At 38.8% G+C, this 25,313-nt stretch overlaps 1 protein-coding gene across 1 annotated transcript in view; it reads left to right on the forward strand.

Annotated features, from left to right (window-relative positions):
• LOC107720322 (thrombospondin type-1 domain-containing protein 7B-like) overlaps positions 1 to 25,313 on the forward strand; it is a 131,353-nt gene that overhangs the window by 67,595 nt on the left and 38,445 nt on the right. The window contains exons 11-14 of the mRNA XM_016528001.1: positions 894 to 997; positions 9,817 to 10,008; positions 17,313 to 17,579; positions 17,828 to 18,006. Of these exons, the coding sequence (XP_016383487.1) occupies positions 894 to 997; positions 9,817 to 10,008; positions 17,313 to 17,579; positions 17,828 to 18,006 (742 nt within the window). The remainder of the gene's footprint in view (positions 1 to 893; positions 998 to 9,816; positions 10,009 to 17,312; positions 17,580 to 17,827; positions 18,007 to 25,313) is intronic.

Below are 25,313 nucleotides of genomic sequence, written 5' to 3' on the forward strand. Positions count from 1 at the left end.
GTTGGGAACCACTGGTATAGCTCACTCCAAAACAAATCATATAAATGTAACGGTATTCAGAACAGAACAAGAATGAAATAAAAATATATAAACCAAAACAAAGCGAAACTGAAAGTACCAGTCGTTAATTGGGCTCACGTAGGCTACCTCTCATTCGGCACAAATCCTAATGTTTCCATATTTGCGATGTATTTGAATGAAACTATTATTTATAATGTAGAGGCTTTGTACTTCACGCGCGTTCGTATATCGACAGAAATATCATCTTCACATGAGCAAAAATGTGCTTGGCATACGAGCGCGCGCACGAGGCGCCGGCGCGATCGAACAGATAAAACACAAAATAGCCTACATAATTTTTGGTTATACAGATAAGAGTAAGACATAATTCGAAAGCACAAAGTGTTTACTTTTATTTTTGCACACTCAAAATAACAACAGAACTTTTGTGATTTTGTAAAATAAAGCAAGGATGTGTGTTTAATTAAAACTGTTACTTAAGTCAGATATTTTTTGCGTATCTATACCTATACTGTGATTTAATTTTATTTTTATGAAAATAAATTTTGTTATTTTTAATGTATCTTAGATATACATTTTCCTAAAATCATCCTGGCAACCCATTTTTGACCCAGGGTTTGAAGCTGTGCCCTAGTTCATTTACAAATTAAGCACCGATTGTAACCATAAGACTATTGATATGCAGTGCGATTATCATGAAAGGTCTGCTTACATGTGTACATCTTTGTATTATTTTTTGTATTTTTATAGTATATATACAGTATTATATTCATAAGTGCCTGTCTTGGACTATAAAAATACATTAAAAATGTATTTCATGATAGCAATGCAGGGGATTCTATATCACTATAAATCTTCATCTCTTTTTTCAGATGGAAGACACACAGATGGCATCCATGTACTCTGGTCCCAGATTCTGTTCAGCAGGGAATGACGGGAGCCAGTGAATCGTGTGGTAAAGGATTAGAGATGCGAGGTAAGAGAAGTTTGCTCTATGTGAAAGAGTGGGTTCTCATGGTACACTAAATAGCCACCTGTTGTTGCTCTCCGTCTGAGATATGCGCATCACTGTGGACGTATATGGCTGTGTTCATGGCTTTGAGCTCTGGTTTGTTCATTGGCACTGTACAGTGTGTGAAGTGTGAATGCAGCATGCTGCAACCCCCGGTGTGATTATGACAGAATGGAAGTGAAAGATGTCAAACATCACAGACAATGAAATGGAACAGTCTGCCTTAAGGGCACAGGTGACATGCTTTGGGGGGAAAAAAGCGTGTGAAGTCACATTACCATACTTTTTGATTTACAGGGCTGTTTCTGTATATGCTTTTATTCTGTAATTTTCACTGTAAAAAATTTTTTTTCGAAGCTGTAAATAAAACAGAGATTATTTGAATACGTTTTACAAGAAAATACTATTTCAGTCTTTCTACTTTAAAGTTTCATGTTTAATTCAATGTGTTTAACACCATTTTTTTTGTGTGTAAACATATTCTGTGTAGAAATATCAACATATTCTGACATTTTTGTGCAAATGTCAGTATTATTCCAGATATTAACTGGATTCATTTGAGTACAGTTTTTGATTAACTATATGTCATCACAGTTGAATGTGATTTTCTTTTAGAAATGTTGAAAAATACTCAAATAATATTTATTTATTACTTATTTAATATTTCCATTCAAATAGTTTGAAATATGATGAGTTTTTGATTTATATGAAAATATCTGTATTCTTTTTTGAATATACATGTTAAACATTTTATATATATATATTATATATATATTTGATAATGGCGTATTGTAGTTATTATAAAGTGTATGTAAAAGAGAGAGCTCAAAATTGGAAGCCTATCAAAATTATTTAATAAATAGATTTTTCGAACATCTTCAATAATATTCAAACATTCCGTATTTTTCACAGAAACCTTGAATTTATTGAGATCCAATTAAACTAAATGATTGTGTCCAGAAGTTATTACGTTTAGACACAATGTAATGTGACATTTTAGTGACCTTCCCCGGTTTTTCAGAATATCATATTGGTACAGTGGAAGAAAGCTGACATTTTTGTGCCGAGTCAAAGGTCAGTATTATTCCAGATATTGAGTGCATTCATTAAAATTAATGAGGCCATTCATTGGAAATAATAAGTCTGTGTAAATGTTATCCTGCAATGGAAGATTCAAATAGCCAGCAGTAAGTAGCCCCCATAGCAAGGTTAGGATACGGGTTATGTGAAGATGGACTGCAGTGAGCACTTGCCTGTGTGCAGATTGAATTTCATGGTTTATTTAAACCAGCACTTGACATACTGTTGACCTCCCCTTGGATCTCACTGCATGAGGGCATAAATTAAAGTAAACAATAAATCTCGGCTAATTTACAAATGTTCACTGATTCGTTCCTGCTTTTTATTCTACCAGAACTAACTGCGAGTACCGCCACCGCAACTGCCATAAGCTCTTGTTTTAGCTTAGCCAAGTGATTAATTAATTACGCAGGTTGTTTATGTACCCGGATGATTTATTGTTGTATTTTAGGCAAGCATCCCCGGCTGGTGTAATTTGATTATGCTTGGCGTACTCAGGTGGAGTGGTAGCTTGAGACAGGCTCACCGCCACACAGATGCAAATGAGCCAGCAGCAGAGTCCTGCTGTGTTTGAGAACACTTGCTCTATCAGCATCCTCCAAAATAAATAACAGGGCTAGAAGGCAATGTAGTAAATGACACTAAATGAACCAGAAAGACAGACACCTCTGCAAAACTAATGCAAACCTCACATGTATTGTGCTTTCACAGATAGTTTTACAACGACAGAGTAACCACAAGTCATTAGATTTCAGTGAGAGTTGGAGATGTGAGGTGATATGAGTGACTGCATCCGTTGGTGATCATGTGAGCACCAGTGTCGCTCTCTCATTGGTAGTCTGGTCTGATCTCATTACCCTTGGCGTATAATGTTAACATGTATGTTTTTGTAAATTTGGACATATGCATATGATGTATTGACAGCATCTATAATATATGCACAGCTTTAGAAACTAAAAAGGTAAAAAAAAAAATGTTAATAGTTACAGTTTACTATTATTTTTGGAGCCATCCATACCCTAAACCTAACCACCATATAAAAAATAAGCTATATAAAAAATGTAACAGGCAAATATATATATATATATATATATATATATCATTTGGACCAATCAGACACACAATTTTTCAGAATTCAAAGATTTAACAAATCAATTATTCATTCGATTAACAAATAATCAGACCCCTCATCCAATAAACATGCTGGGTGCCAGCATTTCTGTGAATGATCCCAGGCCCCTGGTTACCATGGCAACCAGGACACCTCAGCCAGATCAGATAAACTGAGCAAAGTTCCTTGATTATTACACCGGAATGAGAGTATAATTCCTAGCCATATCGGCCTAGAAAATAGCAACTTTTCATTTTCCGTCGATGTACACGATGTAACTACAGAAGAGTCAAGTTTTAAATAGGAAAAATATCGAAACTCTTTGGTCATTTTTGAGCGAGATGCTAACGGTCTAATCAGATTCAATGATCTATGCTAAGCTACAGCTAAAAGTGCTACCGCCAGACCCGGAGATCGGCTGAATGGATTTGAAAACGGTAAAACTCAACAGTTTAACTCTAGGGGAGTTGGAAAATGAGCCTATTTTCAAAAATAGTGGAGTGTTCCTTTAAGTCAATATTCTATGAACCTAAGAGGATGCATGTAATGCATTTGTAAGCATGTATGTAAGGTGATTCATATAACTGAAGTTTTAGATGCTGTTCTTGATCAAAACTTTACATTTAAATCCCTGTGATCACTAGTGAAATCGTGCTGGAGGGTGGAATTATGTCATTGTTTGTATAAAGTTAAACTCTACTCACCTTTGTCCCACTGCCAGCAGTCACTGTCATTCATATCGCCTCAAATCACCAACTGTCATCGAAAATGTATGACTGAATTTCAGTGTAGGCAGGAACGCTCACGTTGACAGCGCTTAACACTTTGGAGGTCACCAAGTCACTGTAAAGTTGGTTGCTAGTATGTGTCCTTGCACAGTGAACCCCCTACCAGCAACAAACAGTACAACGAACACTCCTGTCATAGTCTACAAAACCTTCTGCACATGCAGAAATCTGTATTATCAGATGGGTTGTATTTTCCATTATAGCATGTCAATGACTGGAGTATTTTTGGATTTGCTCTGGTAAATTTTAGCTGGCAGAAATTTGCATCACATTCAGTGTAAGTACTATTAGTGTGAATTTTTGCAGCCAGTGATCAACGCTTTGTCGTTTCACTTTTGGTTTTAAAAAGCTGCTTGTATTTAAAAAAAAAAAAAATTTGAGCAAGGGTTTTTTTCAGTTGGGGATCTTATTTTGCACATTTTGAATTGAGCAACTCTTTGGTATCCACTAAATCATGTTGGGGGTATTTAAGAAGGCACATATATTGATTATACTACACATGCTAATCTTCGTCTCACATTATGGATTAAAATGTCTTAGTTAATCAGTTCCCATTATTATTGGGTGGCTATGGGAGTGTTTCTCACAGTGCCTGTTGGTGTTGTGAAGAGCTTCTGTAGTCATTTAATTGGGCTTAGATTCCTACATATCAAGACCTTAGTTTTAGGAGCACATGAAAGGGTTACTCTAATGAAAAGAGTCGTCTTCGGGGGGGTGCGTTAATGAGTACTGAGGAGCTTAGCTGGCAAGTCTGACAGAGTCTTTTTAAGGGCCAACAAAAGTTCTCTTCCGTGTCCTTTTTGGCGCTTTTCCACTGCGTGGTACGACTCGGCTCGGTACCGCTCAGTACGGCACGGCACGGTTCGGCTCGGCACGGTTTGCGTTTCCACTGCAGTTCAGTACCGCTTTAGAGTGGGCGGGATTATTCACATGTCGTTATAGTTGTGCCGCCTCTACTACCACGACTCCTAAAAAAAAACGTTTTCATTCCGCGTCGCCCCATCAAGCTCTCGCTGAACATATTACTGCCTTGGATATTTTAACTTCACTAATCCACCTTATTGCCATAATTATTGCAAACATTTCTCCAGTAAACACTGATAAACAAGGCTGTGCGGATTTAAATCTAGCGGTTCTTTTGTGTTTGTGTCGCAAGTTCACGATTCTCTCCGGCCAATCCGTGATCAGCAGAGTTTACACGTCACGTTTTGGTAACGGTACGGTTCACTTGGAACCCCAACCGAGGTGATACTAAAAAAAGTACCAGGTACCAGGTACTGTACCCAGTGGAAAACCCCCAAAAAGTGAACCGTACCGAGCCGTACCGTGCCATACCATGCAGTGGAAAAGCGCCATTTGAGTAGTCAGCAAACACTGTCACCTTTGTAAGTGGCTGCATTATTAAGTTGATCCCTGTCATGAGCCGAGATAAGAATAAAATGTTAACAATAGGTGGAGGAGATAAACTGAAAGAGAGGGGTATAGGGATGGAGGAGAGAGGGGAAATAATTGTGCTAAAAATGGGCAGCCTGGGCGCTCCAATCAGAATGTCACTACTGTCAACCTTTCTGTCTCTGGGGCACAGTGGGAACCGGGAACGCATGTGAAGAAGAAGAAAAGGAAGCTAGTAGACACAGAGTAGGAGGGAGAAACTGATGTCTATCCTGGCAGGCATATGAAATTCTAAAGATTAGGGGAAAAAATAATCTCATATGAAAACTCATATTTAACATTTGAATCTGAAGGGCAAAATGCTCAGAATCAATATTCAGTCCTGTGCACAATGCCATTTTAGGACATAATATGCTACACAGTTCTGTTGATTCTGATTGGTCTATCGTATCATTCAATGTTTTTAATGACCACTAGTCACTTTATTATAATATAATAATTTGAGCTCAAATTGGTATGTTATATAGCCTACCATTCAAATGTTTGGGATTGGTGGGATTTTCTAAATGTGTTTTGAAAGAAGTCTCTTTAATGCTCACCAATAATGCATTTATTTGATCAAAAATACAGTAAAAACCGTAATATTGTGAATATTATTACAATTGAATATGTTTTCTATTTTCATGTTTTTTAAAATGTAATTTATTCCTGTGATGGCAAAGCTGAATTCTCAACAGTCATTACTCATTTCTCCGGTCTTCAGTGTCACACGAAAATTCAGAAATCATTCTAATATGCTGATTTGGTTCTCAAGAAACGTGTCTATTTATTATCAATGTTGAATAATGTCCCTTATGTGCATATACTGTAGCTAACAAACAGCGGGCCAGTGCAAAAATACAGATAAAATGCCTTTGCAATCCTAATCTGAATATGTAATTTTTATGACTGTAGAAGCACGAAAGCAAACTGATGTTTTATTAAAACACCATCCCACGTCTATATACTATCTCCACCCACGTTACTCTGAAGTGGAGAGAGCAAACAGTTTGGTCAGAGAGCAACATTTGAAATTTAAATAGGAATCAATAAGATGTGTTAAAGGCATATGTTTACATGTATGCCTCTTCAAAGACATCAGAGGGTCACTTTCTGAGATAACAGCATCACATTGCCCTAGGGAAGGTGCCGCATGCCCATGCGGATGTTAGTCAAATGTGATTTCGGGCTCTTGAAATGGCACTTCAACATGCACAGGGTCTTTGTTCTGTATTCTAAACTCTATATTGATCCCTCTCTTCTGTGTTCAGAGAATGTCTGGCACAAATCTGCAAGGGTTGGAATTTTATTTCCTACAGATCTGAGTCAATGCATTATTAATTATCAAGGTGGCACATGCAGTGGAGAGTGAACACCTACTAAACACTGACAAAAAAACGTTGGGCTTGGAGACTCACTGTAGCTGAAATAACAGAATTTCATCTGTGTGCACAATAAAGTGCAAATGTCATATATATATATATATATATATATTTGACATTTGCACTTTATTGTGCACACATTATATATAGTTACTCTTTTTGAAGCAAGCTGGTGAAATAAATGAAAAAGTCTATATCTGTATTATTTGCTTTGTGTTATTTCTTGTTGTTTTTTTTGTTTTTTTTACACTGACAAAGAACTATGGAAGAGGTACTGTTGTTCAGTCATGGTATCAGACAGTAAAATATTGTACTTCAAAGAGGACCATGGCACATGTCCAAGAAAAGATAATATTGTTATGGAACCACACCCACATGGTAACACCATGGTACTTTTTCTAAATGCATTTAGTATTAATCTTATTACACTGTTTTTAAAGGGCGAACTAAACTGAATATATTCTGCTCGAATTATTAAATGATTGCCATTTATTTTATTAATTAATGTATTTATTTTCTTTTATTAAATGATTGTAAAAAAAAAATATATATATATATATATATATATAAATGTACTGTACATTGTAATATAAAATTATTATAAAAAGTTTTATGGTATTAATATAAACAAGAATTTTCCCTATACATCCAAAAGTGTATTGGTTAACAAAATCACTATAACGCTGCCACACTCAGACTTTTTTGCCGCTAGCTCATCCAGCTATAGACTAGCATACAGGACTTCTGTCTTGGAAATATAAAGTTTTAATTAGAAGAGAGAAACTTTTTTAATGAGCTCAAGAGCATGAGAAATCTTAACAAATTACCATTGTGAGAGGTGAGAAATTAAAATTTGGCAGTTTAGTGACAACGTTTACCTTACCTTAATTTGTTTCTTTGTCTGCATCTGTCCACCACATTCCTTTAATCCTTTCTGAATGAAATGTTGGTATCCTCAGTTTGCATGTTTAAGGTACAAAACACTTGATTAATTGAGATTTTCACAGTATGGTTAAATGCATTTGTGTTCATCAGTCTGTATGGATGATGTGTTTGGTTAATTTGTAATAGAACTTCTAGACACCTTGTCAGTAGTCACTAGATCACTGGTGAGGAATACAAATACAGACAGCATCTGAGGATCTCTTTGAAAGTTTTTTTTTTTTTTAAAGAAGTTATTACTTTTATTTAGCAGGGATGCATTATATTGATCAAAAGTGACAGTAAAAACATTTTTTGATGTTATAGAATTTAGTTCAAATAAATGCTGTTCTTCTAAACTTTCTATTCATCAAAGAATCCCGAAAACGTATCACAGTTTTCACATTAAATCATTAAGAAGCACAGTTGTTTTTAACATTAATAATAATAAGAAATGCTTCTTAAACAGCAAATCAGTATATGAGAATGATTTCTGAAAAATCATGTGACACTGAAGACTGGAGTAATGATGCGGAAAATTCAACTGCCATCACAGAAATAAATTACATTTTAAAATATATTTCAAAGTTATCTTAAAGTGTAAAAATATTTCACAATATTACTGTTTTTACTGTATTTTTGGTCAAATAAATGAAGCCTTGGTGAGCACAAGAGACTTTTACGAGCCCAAACTTTTGAACGGTAGTGTATAAATAAAATGCATATCATGCAGTGATGATTGTATTCAGTTGAATTTGCATTGTCATGTATATTAAACTTAGTTACAAAAACAAAAGTTTGTTTGAGATCATCTTAGTAATGCTATTGATAAAATATGGTCAATAAAATGTGTGTAAACATGTGACCCCCTATCAGTGGAGTTATGTTAATGCAGTTACTTGGCAATGAAAATAGTCTACGTACATACTATATACATTATAATTCAAATAATTTAATTATAATTATGCATTTTTTAACATATTGTCAGACTCTGTTTCATGTTTCGTGTGTGTCCTGCTCCCCATGTGCCTTCCCATGCCCTTATTTGGTTTGTTTCCTGTTCCTCCCCTGATTAATTAAGTTGATTTCTTCCCAGGTGTTTCCCTTGATGTGTCATGGCTCCCAGGTGTGTCTCGTCATCCCCTCCTCCTGTGTGTGTGTATATAAAGTGTTCCTAGTTCTCTGTCCGATGTTGAAGGTCTTCGTGTGAACGTCTTCCTGTGTTCGTCTCCCTTGGTTCCTTGGTGCAAATAAAGTCCTGTTAAAAGTATTCTCCAGCGTCTCCTCGTCCCTCGTGTGTGTGTCACCCGTGACACATATACAGTATTGCTATTGCCACAATTAAATCAACTTCTGTTTTTTCTATGTTAAATTATGTGTAATGTCTTGGTCGTTGGAGCAATTAATGTTATTTTAGTTGTTCTTCATTGATATTCTGTGTAAACATTGTGAGCTCGACCAATAATAAGACCTGCTATTTAGTCTGAAAAGTTTCCTTCAAGTGCCATCGTTACAGCTAGCTATGTGTTAACTGTCCTCCCATGAAAAGCCTCTGCTAAGTGGAAGCAAACCATGCTGTGGAGGACTCTGTCAAAACATGTCATCACGTAAGGCAGAGTGGCAAATTTAAGTCAGTGAGCGAAAAGTCCTCAGCACAATCTCTGCTGTCTGCAAGGAAAGCATCACATTGTGGGCGGAATGGATGCAGTGTGCTGAAAAGGTAACAGGCGGCTTCACATTTGCAGAGCATATCATTTATCGTCCCTCAGTGGCGGTGATGCAGAGAAGGACTATTTTCAAATCAGAGCAGAAGAAGAAAGAGTTAAGGTGAAAAGGATTTTAGTGTCCATACCATGTGCAGTTCAGCTGTGAATACATTTCCACATTAATGCCCAAGGAATTGTCATGTCACATATTTTCTGTCCATAAATGAGGCTGATTGGATTGGTGTTGACTGAAGTGTAGAATGACTTACCGTGTAAGCAATGTTTATTACATTTTTTAAGTAAACATCAATAACTGCAAATGTGCTGTTGTATTAAAGATGTGTTTGATTGTGTGTCCTCGCAGGAGTGAGTTGTGTGGACGAGTATGATGAGATGGCAGCTGTGTCAGAGTGTCTCCGGTGGGCCGGGCCGATGCCGTCACGCTTCAGGAGCTGCTGGGTGCCATGCAGGGATGACTGCACCTTCAGTTCCTGGTCTAAATTCTCTGAATGCTCTGGCTGTGGAAGCCGACGTACCCGCAAACGCACACTAACAGGTGAGATCCACTGAGAGAACACAAAGCTGATTCACAAAGTTGTGAATAATGTAACATTTATTATGATAGCTCCACACCTTATGTGCTAATTACAAGCTGTGTAACTCCTGGTTGATTCAAGAGGCTGTAACTTTAGCTTTATCTAGACTGAGTTCTCTTTTGCAGCTTGTTTTGCTTGAACAGTCAAATACACAAAAATATGTCTGTCTTGGTGAGAATTTATATAAACAGAATCGGTGAGAATTTATATAAACAGAATCAGTTATATCCTAAGTAAGTGTAAACTGTTGGGGGGAAAAAAAATTATATAATTTATCAATATATTTGAACCGTGGATTGGATCTTAAAGTGACAGCAGCCTAATATTCCTGCTGCAAAAATAACTGAATTATAATATGTATTTCTTTGTCATGAAATGAAATTACTTGTGTCATGAAAAGATTTTGGTCAAATTACCCACCCCATTATGGAGAACTAAACAAATAAACATTTTACAAATAAATGTCAAAAAGTGTACTTAGAAACATGTACATAGACATGTTCTGATGAGACATTTTCCAATGACAACATATTTATGCTTTCACTATTTGTGAATTATTGTATTTATTATTCCCATATTTATTTATTTATTTCCTCTATATTTTTTACACACTTGTTTCATTTATATTTTATGGATGTTTAAATAAATGTTTGTATAAATAAAAAATGTATGTAGAAAATAATGTAGAAAAAAATAAATACAATAATACATGAATAAGGAAGTAAAACTATAAAAGTAGAAATTTATAGTATAAATTAGAATTATAGTATAGAGTAATTTTAGCTCAAATCAGTCCCACACCACACTCACACCACTGGTTGAGCTGACAACTGACATGTCAAACTGTTCAGTCAAAACGTTTCCAGTAAACTGGCTGTACAGTGCTAAAGATTTGATTCTGTTTATTTTTTCATAAATATACTGAAGAAGAAACAAGTTCTTTAAATAATCGTGTAAGTACTGTTATTGTCAGACTTTTGGACCCATTTTGACCCCGTAGTTCTTCCTGTGTTTCCTTATTTGGTCATGTTCCTTTTCTCATTTAGTTTGATTTAGATTCCTTGCACCTGTATTAAGTAATTACCCCTTGTATTTAAGTTCCTGTTTGTTCAGTCTGCCTTTGTCGGGTCTACTCATTGCTATCTCGTTGTGTTCGTTCATCTCCTATGTTGGATTATCCTGGTGTTTTGTCATTAAAGACTGTGAGCTATTTCATGCCTCCTGCGTGCTACCTGCATAGACACATTGTGACAGTTATATGTGTGTCTATGTGCTCTGGCATGTTTTATCAAGATTTAGATTCCTTGCACCTGTGTTAAGTAATTACCCCTTGTATTTAAGTTCCTGTTTGTTCAGTCTGCCTTTGTCGGGTCTACTCCATTGCTATCTCGTTGTGTTCGTTCATCTCCTATGTTGGATTATCCTGGTGTTTTGTCATTAAAGACTGTGAGCTATTTCATGCCTCCTGCGTGCTACCTGCATAGACACATTGTGACAGTTATATGTGTGTCTATGTGCTCTGGCATGTTTTATCAAATAGATGTCACTTCCCTCACGAAATATATGAACAAGGTTAATTATATTAATTCCTTACAGTCAGTAGGGTGTTTGTTTAGTGTTGAGAATGGAAAAGTCACCCAACAAAACAAATACTGTGACAGTGAATAAACTAAATCCCTATACCGTAGCAAGTCGATAAACTTGTTTATATCCTGACAAGGTCGGGTACAAATTAGTGGCGTATTTTTTAAATCTTTTGAGAGCAAGTGCCAAGATGTACAATGGCTCACAATTGTATTATCACTTGAGGAATATCATTTTAACAAAGGGAGTAAGCTGACAGACAAGTCAGCTTTAGTATATTCCTTAGCTGAGCATAATCAACTTAAGCTCGAAAAAATGGTCTTGGAAAAGGAAGTCATTTAAAGTGAACTTTGTGTTCAGTGCTCCAGTCAGTACCGTTGAGAAGAATTGACTAATTATTTCATTAATGATCCTCCTCTTCTTTACTTTTCCTTTTTACTGCACCTACCCAACATATTTTGACAGTCCTGTCTATCATAAGAGATCAGAGACCTGCTGTGAACTGCTCTACAGGCAGATTTGGATCTGTCTTTTAGGGAATTACTGCAGTGTTTTCTCCTTTAGTTAGTTTGTTCGCATAAAAATCATGATTGGCTCTCATTAAGATCCAGCACATCTCACAATGTGACGTATTCACTGTGTCAGATCAACTTTCAAAGGCTTTCTTCACCTCATACTTTTAGGAAATCCCACATCAAAGGCGATCACACTCTAAAATGTCAGATTTCAACCTAGAAATTCAAGAGCATCAAAAAAAGAAAAAAAAAGAAATGAAGCCTGAAAATTGCAAGCTAAGTTTGTGCTTCTTGCTTAATTGAATGTACAATATCCAGCAGGCAGGGCCGTCGCTAGTGGGGTGAAAGGTGGTGATGATTATAGGGACACACGGCTGTGAAGTTCAAGGATTTTACATTTGATTATTCGGTTTCTGTACACTCTAAAAAATGCTGTTTTGTTTCAACCCAACTTTGGGTCAAATATGGACTAACCCAACCATTGAGTTAAATTTTTATATTAAAATTTTAACCCAAAAGTTGGGTTCCCCTTCAGGAACTTGAGCTGCGTCGGAAAACGCTTTGGGAGCGCCTTCAGCGTGACCACGCTCTGAATCACATGTAAAATCAGTCCAATGGAAGGGCGAGACGTCACAGGCGGGGGACGTAGAGACCAGGAAGCTATAAAAGCACGTGCGGTGGAACCGGCGTCAGCTTTCTGTCATTCAGCAAGCGCTCTGTCCGTGTGGCAGTCGCTATTTGTTGTGAGTCTTATTTAGTGTTGTTTGTCCACTTATAAGCTCCATTATGTCAAAGCTTCAGCCAAGAAGAAGCATTTGGGTGGGGAGCGGTCATGAGTGGCCTCTCGGCCCACGTCTGTGGAGTGGTCGCCATCTCATGTGGCACATCAACTGCCTGGAGATGCTGGCGAACGAGTAGCCTCGTTCTGGCCAGTCCGAGTATGGTTCTCAGACCTGAATTCCCTTCTCGACGGCTCTCCATGGGAGATTTCCGTCAGGAGGGATCTCCTCTCACAGGCGGAGGGTACGATCTTTCACCCCTGTCCTGGGCTGTGGAAGCCGTGGGTGTGGCCTCTGAGGGGGCACAACTCGTAGCTTCCGGTCTCTCAACCGAGGTTGTTGAGACCATCCTCCAATCCAGAGCTCCCTCTACGAGGAAACTGTATGCCCTGAAGTGGAAGTTTCACTTCTTGGTACAGTGCTGGAGTTCTTGCAGGCCCAATTCTCTGCAGGGCTGACCCACTCCACCTTCAAAACCTACGTGGCAGCTGTTGCGACCTACCAATTGCGACTCGCACCTATCGGTGGCCAGTCAGTGGGCAGACACCCCCTAGTTACACGTTTCCTCCACGGTGCGCTGAGGCTGAGGCCTCTGGTCAGAGAAGCTTATGCTAAGCAGTGGATCAGGATGCTATTCCATAGCCTCAAGTCCTCTGATCTCCCCTCTCCTTTGGGGGTCAAGGCTCACTCCTTCTGAAGTTGGCCTTTGGGTGGGATGTGTGTGTTTTATATACATATGCACATACTCTCATGAATGCAGTGAAAGCAGAGAGCAGATTGTCAGTGAGGCTGCAGTGTACTGCCAGAGATTTCCCACTGTTAGAGCTGTTTTCTATCACTGACCGCCTCTGTACACCAAAAACAGATGACGGCTGGCAAACACTTCTCAGGAAGCTTCTGGACACCAGTGAGAGTATGAGTTTCTCTTTGCCTCTACCTCTGTCACTGTGTCCATCTCACTCACTCACTCTCTCTCTCTCTATACTGTATGTTGAGGCCTGCTGTGAGACAGAGGCCAGGTACACACTCCAGCTAAATTCGGTTGCCAGTTCACCTTTTACTCCTTAATCGCGTTCTGTACACACATAATTTACTAAAATATGAGAGTGACAACCGCAATCGACAACCGCATTAACTCCCGAAAAATACAGGTAGTGACAACCGCATTTACAGAAATTCTATGCAGTGTGTACGGAACCAAACTGAAAAACTTGTTGTAAATGATGATGTCACGAGAAGCACGCCAATGTCCATGAATTCTCAGGCGTCAAGTGTTTACCTCGGATCTGACAGGATGGTGGAGAGAGGTGCATTGTGGGCCTAGCAGTTGTGGTCAAGAGAGTGTAGGCTGTTCAATAAAAAGAGTTTAAAGACCAAAGTTAGATTATGATGCCTCTGATACCACACTGATTCATTCAGAAATAAAACAAGTGAGTCATTGAATTATTTGTTCAACCGGTTCATTCATAAACAGGATTTATTCTATACAGATTGATTCAGGTTCAGCTCTGTTGTGCGTTGCTGCAGGGGACCCCCAAGCAGTAGTGGATGAAGTACACATATCAAGTACTTGAGTAAAAGTGCAGATACCCCAATAAAATATTACTCCAGTAGAAGTTTTAAGTACTCTAACAGTACAGATGTATTGGATTTTTAATGTACTTAAGTATTAAAAGTAAAAAGTACTGATCAACCAATGTGTAGTTAGTAATTTTAACGTAGATACTTTCATGTTGTGTGTGAAGTGTGAAAAGTCTGATATTATGCTTTGGAATGTAGTGAAGTAAAAGTTTCTCAAAATGAAAATACTCAGACAAAGTACAGATACTTCAAAAATGTACTTCAGTACAGTGATGAAGTAAAACAGAAAAGGGCTGTGGCCTTCCATTTGCCAAAAATTTCAACACACATAAGGTTCTTTTAGTTTTGGATCCAACTGTCTACAGGTGGGAATTCAAAAATCCATGACTTTTTGTACTTTTTGATTTGTACTTTTAACAAAACCCCTGGAGCTGTCAAAAGTCTGCCGGATGATTCAAAATGACACATTTTGCATCATCCCGCAAACTTTTGCTGACAAATAAACAGGGATATCTGAGTGCAGGTAACATGGAGAAAGAGTACACATTGTGTGTTTTCATATACTAACATATTAGCAATACAACGTTGGTTGAAAATTGCCAAACTTATCCTTTAACTATCTATTGAACTATTAAACTGTTGCATAAAAGAAAGTCATAAACACTTGCACATATGTGACCCTGGATCACAAAACCAGTCTTAATTCGCTGGGGTATATTTGTAGGAATAGCCAAAAATACATTGTATGGATCTCGGCCAAATATTGTCCTGTCCTAACAAACCATACATCAATGGAAAGCTTATTTATTCAGCTTGCAGATGATGTATAAATCTCAAATTCGAAAAATTGACCCTTATGACTGGTTTTGTGGTCCAGGGTCACATATGATATTTGTTCATTATTGTACAAATTTGAAATACTTTAATCTGTATCCTTAGATATATGAAAAATAAATCAATTTTGCATACACTATAAGCCGATACATGTAAATCCCAGCAACAAGTACTTCTGATTTTCTTGGTTGACCCTCTGTGCAGCTAATTTGAAACACAAGAGCAAAGCTGTCTAATCCTATATTCTCTGAGACAGTCTAATTTAGCTTTTGACTCAACCAGAGACTGACTGAATTCACTGAGTATTGCATCATGATTGACGATGCTCTTTCATCAGCATTATCTTAAAAACTTTAGCTGTCAGCAAAACCACACCGATCTCATTGATGCAACACAGCAGCATCCTTCAATCAAACAACAAAACGCAAAAAGCTTCTGAATCCAGTACATCAAAGCATCATATTTCACATCTCTTCAGCTTGACCATGTATAATTGTCCGGTGCGGCCCACAGGTTTGACAGGCTGATGGAATTATGCTTGACAGGTTTGAGGACCCTGTTGAACGCTGGTCTGTAGTGTCAGTGACAGCACGTCTAAAAAGGAGCATCTCTCCTCATGGACAGATCATTTTATTTATATAACCTAATAATATTCATCATGTCTAATGGACATGATTAATTTGAAATGTTCCAGGAAGTGAAGTGTGCAAAGAGGAACTAATAGCCTCTTAAACAGAAGCCTTTATGATGTGAAATCTATTCATTTCTCTCCTCATTAGGTAAATTAGATGTATATGGTCCACTGAACATGTGAGTGCTCCGGGTCTATGTTTGTATATTTAAAAATAAAGAATGTTGGAGAGAGAAAGGAAGACACTTTTGGTTGTTTCAGTTCTCAGTCCCACGCTCCTATAAGACTTGGACCCCCCCAAGAAAAACTAAAAAATAAATAAATGTGCTTCAATGATTTGCTAAATATTGTCAAGTTATTGCTCTTCTTAACTTTTATCTTGTTTAGATGATGAATTTTTAATTTCTTATTTATGTATTTTTATTTTTCATCAGTGAAACACACGTGAGAATAGACAGGAGTGAGAGAGGGGTGGGTTTGATTGGGACTTAACCCAGATCTTTTTAATGAAAAAAAGTAATTGCTCATAATTTTGAGTTATGCGGTATGTTACCCCATGCTTACCTTTGTACTAAACATTTAAAACAAACTAGCGGTTAAATTTGACACTTATTATAAAACAACATAAAAGTTAAAGGGTTATTTGTTCACCTAAAAATGAAAATGTTAATCTTTTACTCGCCCTCATGTTGTTCCAAACCCATGAGACTTTCTTTCATCTTCAAAACATAAATGAAGATATTTTAATGAAGCCTGAGAGATTTCTGTCCCTCCTTTGAAAGTGTCATGCAAGCACGTTTGAGCTTCAGCAAGAACCAGTGAAGTTCTTGCATGTCAAGCATTTAAGGTTCAGCTTCTGTTTAACATATTTGATGAGCTTTATGCCTTTATGCTTTATGCCTTGATCAGTGTTTATATGTTAAACAGCCAAGTTCAAAATTTGATTGTCATAGTTTTTGGTGAATGGACTTTCAATGGAGAGACAGACATTTCAGACAGCATGTTTATTCTGTGCCTCTTGCTCTCGTCACTAAGCGTTTCCATTTCAGTCTACTCAGAACAGTTCTCTAATCGTTCCCTGGGGATGTTTGCAGTGGCACTTAGCAGTCCACAGTTGCCAGCAGAATGAATAATGGTCCAGTTATCCAGACATCATTAATGTTTTAATAATTTTCAAAGACAGATGAGTATATCACACACATGAGCTCCCAGAGTGCATTCTGAATGTTTCACCCAAATGGCACCTAAAATTCAGATGACTAGTCTCTGTTATTTATTGATCCCTCTCTCTTCTTCCATCTTTCTTTCTGGCTCTCCATCTATTTTCTCACCATGTTTAGGTTGGAGCCGGAAACAAGACCGCTGTCAGCGGGAAGACTTGTACCCTCTGGTGGAGTCCGAGCCCTGTCCGTGTGAGGAGTTTGTTTCTCAGCCATATGGTAATTGGACGTCTTGTATCCTATCGGAGACCCCAGCACAAGGATCCCTCCAGGGATGGAGGGGTCAGCAAGAGGCGCGTGACTGCGGTCAGGGATTGCGTTATCGTGCTGTGGTCTGTCTGGACCACGAAGCCCACCTGGTTAGCCCAGACCGCTGCAGTGAATCAGGTTCGTCTACTCATTTCTACCTCCTTTTTCTCTCGTTCTCTCTCTCAGTAAAGAGCCAAGTAATTTTTCCTCCGCTGGGAAGGCAAGCAGTCATTAGTCATATAGGAAGCTGTGGGGTGCCCTGAACTGTCAGTGTAAATTAGACTGAGGTCTCAGCATCGGCACCAGGTGTTTCCACTAACGTTGTTAGCGTGATGTTGAATGGCAGGGGCTCGGCCGCTCTGATTGCTCGACATGCTCTTTCGCAGGTCTGGTGGAGGAGGTCTGCCACATACCCTGCCCTCTGGACTGCAAGCTGAGCGACTGGTCGCCGTGGTCGGCCTGCAGCGCCTCCTGTGGTAGCGGGCTGAAAATCAGGTCCAAATGGCTACGGGAGAAGTCATTCAACGGCGGGCGGCCATGCCCCAAACTAGACCTGAAGAATCAGGTGAGATGTGCGGTCCCAGTAGGGAAATAGTATCTCTGTGGGCTTCCACCACCATATGGTGGATCATCAGTGAGAAGCGAGTAATGAGAATCATTAGGGTCTATGATCGCAGGCATCATGATTCAGATAATCGCTCATGTAAACTGTTTCATTTAGGGCCTTTAACACATCTGTTTTTATTGAATGCCTGAAATATCCCCAACGGAATATATTTAAGCCGCCTAGAGAAACATTTAGCATTTTCAGCACGGTTAACATTCAACTCATTACCATTTCACCGGTTAATGCATGCCTCTTCATTAAGTGCAGTTTACCGAATGTACTTTAGCCTCGAAGCTAAAATATGAACAAACACAATCTCCTCATCCTTTAAATAGTTCATCTCTCACAGCGAGACAACACAAAGGTGCTAACAAGTGTCCATGTAAATACTGTTCCTGATTGCTGTAGATTTGTGCTCTTTGCAGAAAAACATGCCCATTAGCGCAGACTATTTTTTTGTGATCTCTCCTCTCCTCCTTTCACTGTCAGCTAGTTGAGACAGTTTGTACAAGTGTGTTAAACGCTGTCTACCAGTCTTTATCTCGCTAAAGCACACATATGGGTCGCATATTTTTCGATCTTGGTGATAGAAATGCTTATTTGGTCATTAATGATGTGCTTTATGCATGAGTAAGGGCATTGTTTGAGTCTGAATTAGACATCACCGCATCTGCAGAAAACGAAATAATAGCATAAAGAAGGTACATTCGTCTATGAGTACATTTGCGACAGCTTGTTCCCAGATGGGTCTTGCTCTTATAAATGTGCTGTGTGTGCTGGAATGGGCTGCAGAGGACACACTGGTTTCTAGAGGTCAGTATGCAGATGAGGCAATGTGCGTGAAAAATATTCAAATGCATTCTTTTGCTGCTGTGTGTACAGATGGTTAAGTGCCTACTAACAACTTTTATGGACCCACTGTTTAACAGGACTCAAAATACCCCTTTGCTAAAGGCAGAGTTTGCCTTGGCTAATGCCCCCTCCAATCTTTTGGGGAGATGAACTCTCACTGTTAACATTTTGCAAACGACCGCTCTGTGGTCTTGGCAGAGAGGCTGTGCAGCTGGCGGTTTTTGAAGCGGCCCACACTGCAAAGGTGTGGAGATTGAGATTTTTTTCATAAGTATAGTAGAAAGTCACCACCAAAGCCACAGTGGATTTGTGTGTGTGAATGTGTTTGAGTTTGAGAGAGACCCTGATGAAAATTGTGTCACTCTGAGGATGCCCTCTTATAGCTCAGAAGCCTTAATGGAGTTCTCAGAAGGGTTTGATGGGAAATGTTGGAGTTCATATTGAAATCTCAGAATTTTGAATGCAGTCTTTGGTATCTTGATATATCTGAGCACATTTATTGGTTGAAACTGTTCTGATACTGAAACATTAGAGAAGACGAAATTTTTTTCTTTACACTTTCATGCATTTGGCAGAAGCTTTTATGCGAAGTGACAGCATTCAATATAACATTTCATCAGTTCATGCATTCCTTGGGAATCGAACCCATAACCTTGGTGTTGCAGCACAACTCTCCACTTGCTCTTTATTTAATCTGAATAGTGATACAATTGAATAGTGTCAAAAATTGAAAAAAAAAAATTTGCTGAAAGTAATTTTCAGATGCAACGGGGGAAAAAACGGGATAAACACAAACATGAAACTTGTAAATAAAATAATCTGATATATAGCCTATGTACAATTTAATAACATATAGCCTAGTTTGATATATGAATTGGGTGTTCGTCAAAGATTGCATGCAGTCGGAGATTCCCGTGTTTACAGCTCCGTAAAAGAACCTACTGGAAGCTCTGTAGTTTTGAGGTATAGGCCTATAGATAAAAATATTAAAATTACAAACACACAATAAAAACTATTAGCTTTATTTGGTAAAATAGGCTTTGTAGTTCACGCGCGTTCCAGTATCGACAGAAAAATATCATAATGAGCAAAAATATTCCACAGTAGACCGGTGCTCACGCCGAACGGCATGGTGAACAGCTGCGCTGTTTCCAATGAATGCAGTAGCTTAGTGTATGCGTGAGGCGCCGGCGCGATCAAACAGCTGAAACATAAAATAGACTACTTCCTCATTTTTGGTCATACAGTAAAGGCATAATTCGAAACTGCAAAGTGCAAAGTGTTTGCAGTTTGAAAATTCAAGAATAATAGCAAAGTTAATAAGAATTCTTTCTAAATGCAGCACCGTTCTTATTTCGCTCTGCATAACCTGAAGGAAAAAAAAATTTTTTTGCTAAGAACGAACCGAAATGAAAACATTTCGCTTTTAATCTGTGCCAGGGCAGTCACCGACTAAAATCAGGGCGCCCACTACGGAGACGGCACCAGAGGTGAGGGGGCACAGTGGGCACAGTGACCGGGCCGGGCCCCCTCAGCCCCCCCCCCGTGGCACCGACGCTGCATGTGTTACATGACATTTTTGTTTAAAATAACCTTTCACTATTTGTGGCATCCACATGTTATGTGTGTGCAAAAAATTATTATCATTATAAATGAATCAGTATTAATGTGAGAATAAACGTTTTAATGCACAACTGGGAAGCCTTAATTTGCAATTGTGCAGAAATTCTGTCCACATTATGCTTCTCTAGACTCAAACATCACCTCTTTTTCTTTTTAGATGTTCAGCACATTGTCCGTCTCCAGAAAATGTTTAATGGCTAAATGTTGTACATCCCTAAATCGAATCCCTTCTAGGACATTGACTGACAAACCTTTGACCTCCAAATGTGATAATAACATGTTGTGCTTGATATTAAAGACAAACAATTTATAAATGTTAACATTTATTATCATTTTATGTGTCATACATTTATTTTATTCTCTGATTCCTAGGGATTTTCTATTCTAAGGGCTGGAGAGTAAGTCAGGGAGTATAAGAAAAGCAGAGTGAGTGTCTTTGTGTTGAAACTACTGGTCCAAGAAGAATCGAAAACCTTATTAGTGGAGTTTATGGATCAGAGAGGCATGCTGAAAGCATTCAAAGTGTAATTCAAGACTGGCAAACATTTTCCTAAAAAATCAGGTTGTGCACTATCAACACTTTAATTGACATTTCAGTATTGTCACATCAAATGCATTCTTTTGCAGCAGATCAGATCACATGTCTGTAGGTGGCTTTGATGTCGTATTCTCTTTAAGTAAATTGTTTGGAGCGGGACTAGGTAAGGAAACTTTGTTAACATGCAGCGTTGGCTTGTTATGTGTCTTTGATAATCTGTCTCTGGCTGTCTGGCCCCTACCTTTAACAAGCAATCCGCACTTTCCCCAGTGCGGCTTTCTGCCGTGAGTCAAAGAGCAGGGCAGCGCTCGGTATTCATTCATTATTTAGACTTTCAGGTATTACAGGCTCGGAGAGGCCTGTCACAATCACTAGAGTTCCTGCTCCCTTCCGGACTATTAAACAGCTGACCATCTTCAAGACCAGAGCTGTCTTTCCACCACTTATCTATTGATGGGCTGTCTGACATGCTCACCCTATAAGGACATAACACGGGTGTAGGGCTGCAGCGCCTTCTTCCTGTCACCCATAGCTTTTAGCGAGAACCCAACACTCTAGTTTTCCTTTCTCCTTCCTGGGAGGATAACTTATATAAGCAGTGTTACAGCTTACCACACGTCAATCGAAGAGCATTCCATCTCATTATCCCGATAAATGCTGATGATTCTGACTGTCTTTGCCCTGTAATTGTCTGCCATCAGCCGTGCTAAATGGGAGACGGGATGATGCGCAACCTTCTCCAGATGTTTCCTCTTGCACCATTCCCCACAGTGAGTCACTCGACAAGAGATGAGATTGATATTCTTATCTCGCCTCCTCATGCTGTACAGATGATCAGCCACTGTGACGGAAGCGGGAGGAGGTTGTGCATGAAGGGATTGTGCACATCCCTATGCTGTGTCTTACTATTGATCTGTAAATTGAACTGTGCAGGAACTGGCTACATTAGTGCCACATGCTCCTGATTCTGAAAAAACACCTTAAACAAGAGTCTGATGGGTTTAGCTATTGTTTTATAGGGATGCCATCATGTGTTAAAGGGATAGTTCACCCAAAAAGGAAAATTCTGTCATTAATTACACACCCTCATTGCGTTCATTCATCTTTGAAACACAAATTAAGATATTTGTGATGAAATCCGAGAGCTTTCTGCCACTACGGAGCACCAGAGGTGAGGGGGCACAGCGACCGAAGTAGCCGGGCCGGGCCCCCTCAGCCCCCCCCCGTGGCGCCGACGCTGCATGTGTTACATGACATTTTTGTTTAAAATAACCTTTCACTATTTGTGGCATCCACATGTTATGTGTGTGCAAAAAATTATTATCATTATAAATGAATCAGTATTAATGTGAGAATAAACGTTTTAATGCACAACTGGGAAGCCTTAATTTGCAATTGTGCAGAAATTCTGTCCACATTATGCTTCTCTAGACTCAAACATCACCTCTTTTTCTTTTTAGATGTTCAGCACATTGTCCGTCTCCAGAAAATGTTTAATGGCTAAATGTTGTACATCCCTAAATCGAATCCCTTCTAGGACATTGACTGACAAACCTTTGACCTCCAAATGTGATAATAACATGTTGTGCTTGATATTAAAGACAAACAATTTATAAATGTTAACATTTATTATCATTTTATGTGTCATACATTTATTTTATTCTCTGATTCCTAGGGATTTTCTATTCTAAGGGCTGGAGAGTAAGTCAGGGAGTATAAGAAAAGCAGAGTGAGTGTCTTTGTGTTGAAACTACTGGTCCAAGAAGAATCGAAAACCTTATTAGTGGAGTTTATGGATCAGAGAGGCATGCTGAAAGCATTCAAAGTGTAATTCAAGACTGGCAAACATTTTCCTAAAAAATCAGGTTGTGCACTATCAACACTTTAATTGACATTTCAGTATTGTCACATCAAATGCATTCTTTTGCAGCAGATCAGATCACATGTCTGTAGGTGGCTTTGATGTCGTATTCTCTTTAAGTAAATTGTTTGGAGCGGGACTAGGTAAGGAAACTTTGTTAACATGCAGCGTTGGCTTGTTATGTGTCTTTGATAATCTGTCTCTGGCTGTCTAGCCTCTACCTTTAACAAGCAATCCTCACTTTCCCCAGTGCGGCTTTCTGCCGTGAGTCAAAGAGCAGGGCAGCGCTCGGTATTCATTCATTATTTAGACTTTCAGGTATTACAGGCTCGGAGAGGCCTGTCACAATCACTAGAGTTCCTGCTCCCTTCCGGACTATTAAACAGCTGACCATCTTCAAGACCAGAGCTGTCTTTCCACCACTTATCTATTGATCGGCTGTCTGAGATGCTCGCCCTATAAGGACATAACACAGGAGTAGGGCTGCAGCGCCTTCTTCCCATTGCTCACAGCTGTTAGTGAGAACCCAACGCTCTACTTTTCCGTCATTTTCTTTCTCCTTCCTGGAAATACAACTTATTTAAGCAGTAATACAGCTTACCATGCATCAATTGAAGACATGCAGTGTTCTATCTCATTATGCCAATAAATGCTGATGATTCTGACCGTCTTTGCCCTGTGACTGTCTGCAGTCAGCCGCGCCGATGGGAGACGGGATGATGCGCGACCTTCTCCAGATGTTTCCTCTTGCACCGTTCCCCACAGTGAGTCACTCGACGGAGATGAGATTAATATTCTTATCTCACCTCCTCTTGCTGTACAGATGATCAGCCACTGTGACGGGAGTGGGAGGAGTTTGTGCGTGAAGGGACGTCGTTCCTATGCTGCATCTTACTACTGATCTGAAAATTGAACTGAACGGGAACTGGCCACATTAGTGCCACACGCTCCTGATTCTGAATAACCACCTTTAAAAAGAATTTGATTGGTTTAGCAGTTGTTTTATGTCACAATGTATTTACTCACATGTCACACATTATTTTCATGGAACACAAAAGGAGTTCTTTAGCAGAATGTATAGGCTGCTCTTTTCCAAATAATGAAAGTAGATGGACTTTTGAACATAAGATAGAAGGGAGGAAGGATGGATATTTACTTGTGTTTTCTCTTGAATTTATTGTAGATTATTACATTATGTGGCATTAGAAGCCTGATTGGGAGCCTTAGTACTTGAGTACTAACTCAAAGAAAACGATTCAAATCTCTGTTTAGTCATTGACTGACCATGCCGCTGGGCAGCTGTCTTTGGTTTCGAACAGCAATTTCATTGGTTTGTTTAGATGCTTGAACAAGATTTGAGAGCACTTCTGTAAAATTGATATTTCTTGCTCTGCTTATAAATGACTTCATGTACTTCATTACAGTGCCGTGCATAGCAGTATGAACCTCACATACTGTATATGACTTGTACTCATTTGTGTGGAATAGTCCATGTTTCTGAATTGCTAGTGACATGTAATTTTCTGGCTCTCACTTTAATGTGTAGGATCCTCATTACTAAGTGTGGGAAATGGTGATGTTTCTATCAGATGCAACGGATGCAGTTCTCCTCAGGGCTGGTGCAGTCTCCGCCGCAGTTTGAAGTCTGTTTTACCCGCAGCGGAGGGCTCTCTGCTAGATTCGCTGTGTAAAGAGCATTCTTCTTGCCCACCTCCAGAGCTGGGTACCATATGGTAGCCATCATGTGCGCTGAGGCAGACTGTTCTGCTGATGAGATGAGCCTATGTTCACAAGGCTTGCATAATTTAACAATCTCTGTAAATCTGTGCTTAGAAACCAATCTCCCTATAAAACATTTCTGCCTCTCCCACAGCTTCTAAATGAAGCACGTCTTTAGCTCAGAAGTAGACTTTTAGAAACCATCTTGTCATGCTTTTGTATGCTGTGAGTGCTCTGCAAGATTATATGCACTACAGCGTAGGGAAATATGATGAAAGTCTGTTGTTAAACCTCACAAAGACATTATACTTCTGTGAACACAGATTTTTATCGTATTACAGCATGTTACAATTATCATTAGATTAGTTTACAAAGCTACCTATTGTTGGCAACATGGTGCAGTGCAGAGTCATTTTACGATCTTTCGTTATTGTTTCATGTGCGTTTCCCAAAAATGCACTTAACACAATCGCACGTAGCCATGCTTTAAGTGCTACTTAGGAGTCGCTATCCGTTTGTCAAGTGCTGAAATGTCACCTTATAGAATGGCTCATAATTGTAGTAGCCTACACGCTCGTTTATTGAAATGTTAACCTAATGCTGAGTTCCAGACAACTCGGATATAATAACTATTATATTATATTATATTATATTATATTATATTATATTATA

This window comes from Sinocyclocheilus rhinocerous, unplaced genomic scaffold, assembly GCF_001515625.1.
Source record: "Sinocyclocheilus rhinocerous isolate Xijiao unplaced genomic scaffold, SAMN03320098_v1.1 scaffold3864, whole genome shotgun sequence".
In the NCBI taxonomy this organism is placed as follows: domain Eukaryota; kingdom Metazoa; phylum Chordata; class Actinopteri; order Cypriniformes; family Cyprinidae; genus Sinocyclocheilus; species Sinocyclocheilus rhinocerous.